The sequence below is a fragment of the Diospyros lotus genome, chromosome 1 (genome assembly GCF_014633365.1).
Source record: "Diospyros lotus cultivar Yz01 chromosome 1, ASM1463336v1, whole genome shotgun sequence".
Lineage (NCBI taxonomy): Eukaryota > Viridiplantae > Streptophyta > Magnoliopsida > Ericales > Ebenaceae > Diospyros > Diospyros lotus.
The window spans coordinates 22,071,469-22,072,629 of NC_068338.1; the positions used below are offsets into that span (position 1 = coordinate 22,071,469).

The 1,161-nt window shown below is 40.1% G+C and overlaps 1 protein-coding gene across 1 annotated transcript; it reads right to left on the reverse strand.

Moving 5' to 3' along the window:
- Positions 1 to 358: 358 nt before the first annotated feature.
- On the reverse strand, positions 359 to 940 carry LOC127809556 (uncharacterized). Its single transcript, XM_052348464.1, has one exon. It carries the CDS (start codon positions 938 to 940, stop codon positions 359 to 361), a length of 582 nt encoding a protein of 193 aa, XP_052204424.1.
- Positions 941 to 1,161: the final 221 nt, after the last annotated feature.

Sequence of the window (1,161 nt, forward strand, 5' to 3'; positions counted from 1 at the left end):
GAAACTAAAGGTCAGAGGCCAAACCCTAGAGAGAAAACATACATAAACTATACAGAGAGAGAGAAGAAAATACAGAGAATAAACAGATCAAACCAAGCAAGAGGAAGGTAATCGGAGGCTGTGCGCGCTGCTGATCTCGAGGCCACTGTAGAAGATATATAGAAGGATGCAACGGTGGCGATCGGGATGAATAAAGGCACAGCAGAGCATCAACGATCGGGCACACAGCAGGCAATGCGACAATGAAGTACGTCAAGCCAAACGACACAGCTGGTTGCCGTTTCAGCCATCCACTCAGAGGCCCAAAATGCTACCGTTTTGGGCAGCTCTGAGGGTTGCTGAAAAGACCCTCCAGCCCTTATGCCAAACGCAGCGATATTGAAGCTTCATCAAAGTACAACATTGACAGATCTTTTACATTTTCTAGAGAAGAGATGGTGACTTCATACCTCTCTAGAAGTGTAACAAGTATTTTTTCAATGATTCTTTGATCAGGAAAATCCTTACCTAACAACCTTACTTTGTTAGCAAGGCTAAGCAACATGTCAGTGTACTCCTTCATTCTTTGCATTTCAAACTCTCTGATCAAGTTTAAAACTTGCATATTATTCACTTGTTCATTGCCTTGGTATTCTTCTTTGAGATGATCCCAAATGGCTTTTGCTGAAGACATGTTCATGATTTTTGTGAAAATATTGGGAGAAACTGCAACATACAAGTAGGCTATGGCTTTAGCCTTCCTTGTCTTCCTCTCCTTGTGAATCTTTATTTGGTTCATGGTTGGATTGACCAGCAAATTAGCGACTTCGTAGTCTTGCTCAGTTGCTTCCCAAAGATCTTGTGCCTTGAGATGGACTTCCATTTTGATAGCCCATACCAGGTAGTTGTCGCCACCAAATATTGGTGTTGCCGGCATTCCATGACTTGATTCTGCTTCCATTTTTGCAGATTGTTGGCTTGAATTTTCTCTTAACTCACAGGTCCCTCAAGAAAATATGCTCTGATACCAATTGTTGGTATTTTTATGGACTTCTCAAGCAATTTCATTGATAATCAAAGTACTTATTTATACAACTTATTTAAAACAGAAAAAACATAAAAAAATGCAGCCAAATCTGCTGCATGTTACATAACAGAAAAATTCCTAAAAAATAGCTGAAA

Excerpts from the sequence above, each read along its gene's own strand:
- LOC127809556 (XM_052348464.1), bottom strand. The coding sequence starts at position 940 with ATGGAAGCAGAATCAAGTCATGGAATGCCGGCAACACCAATATTTGGT.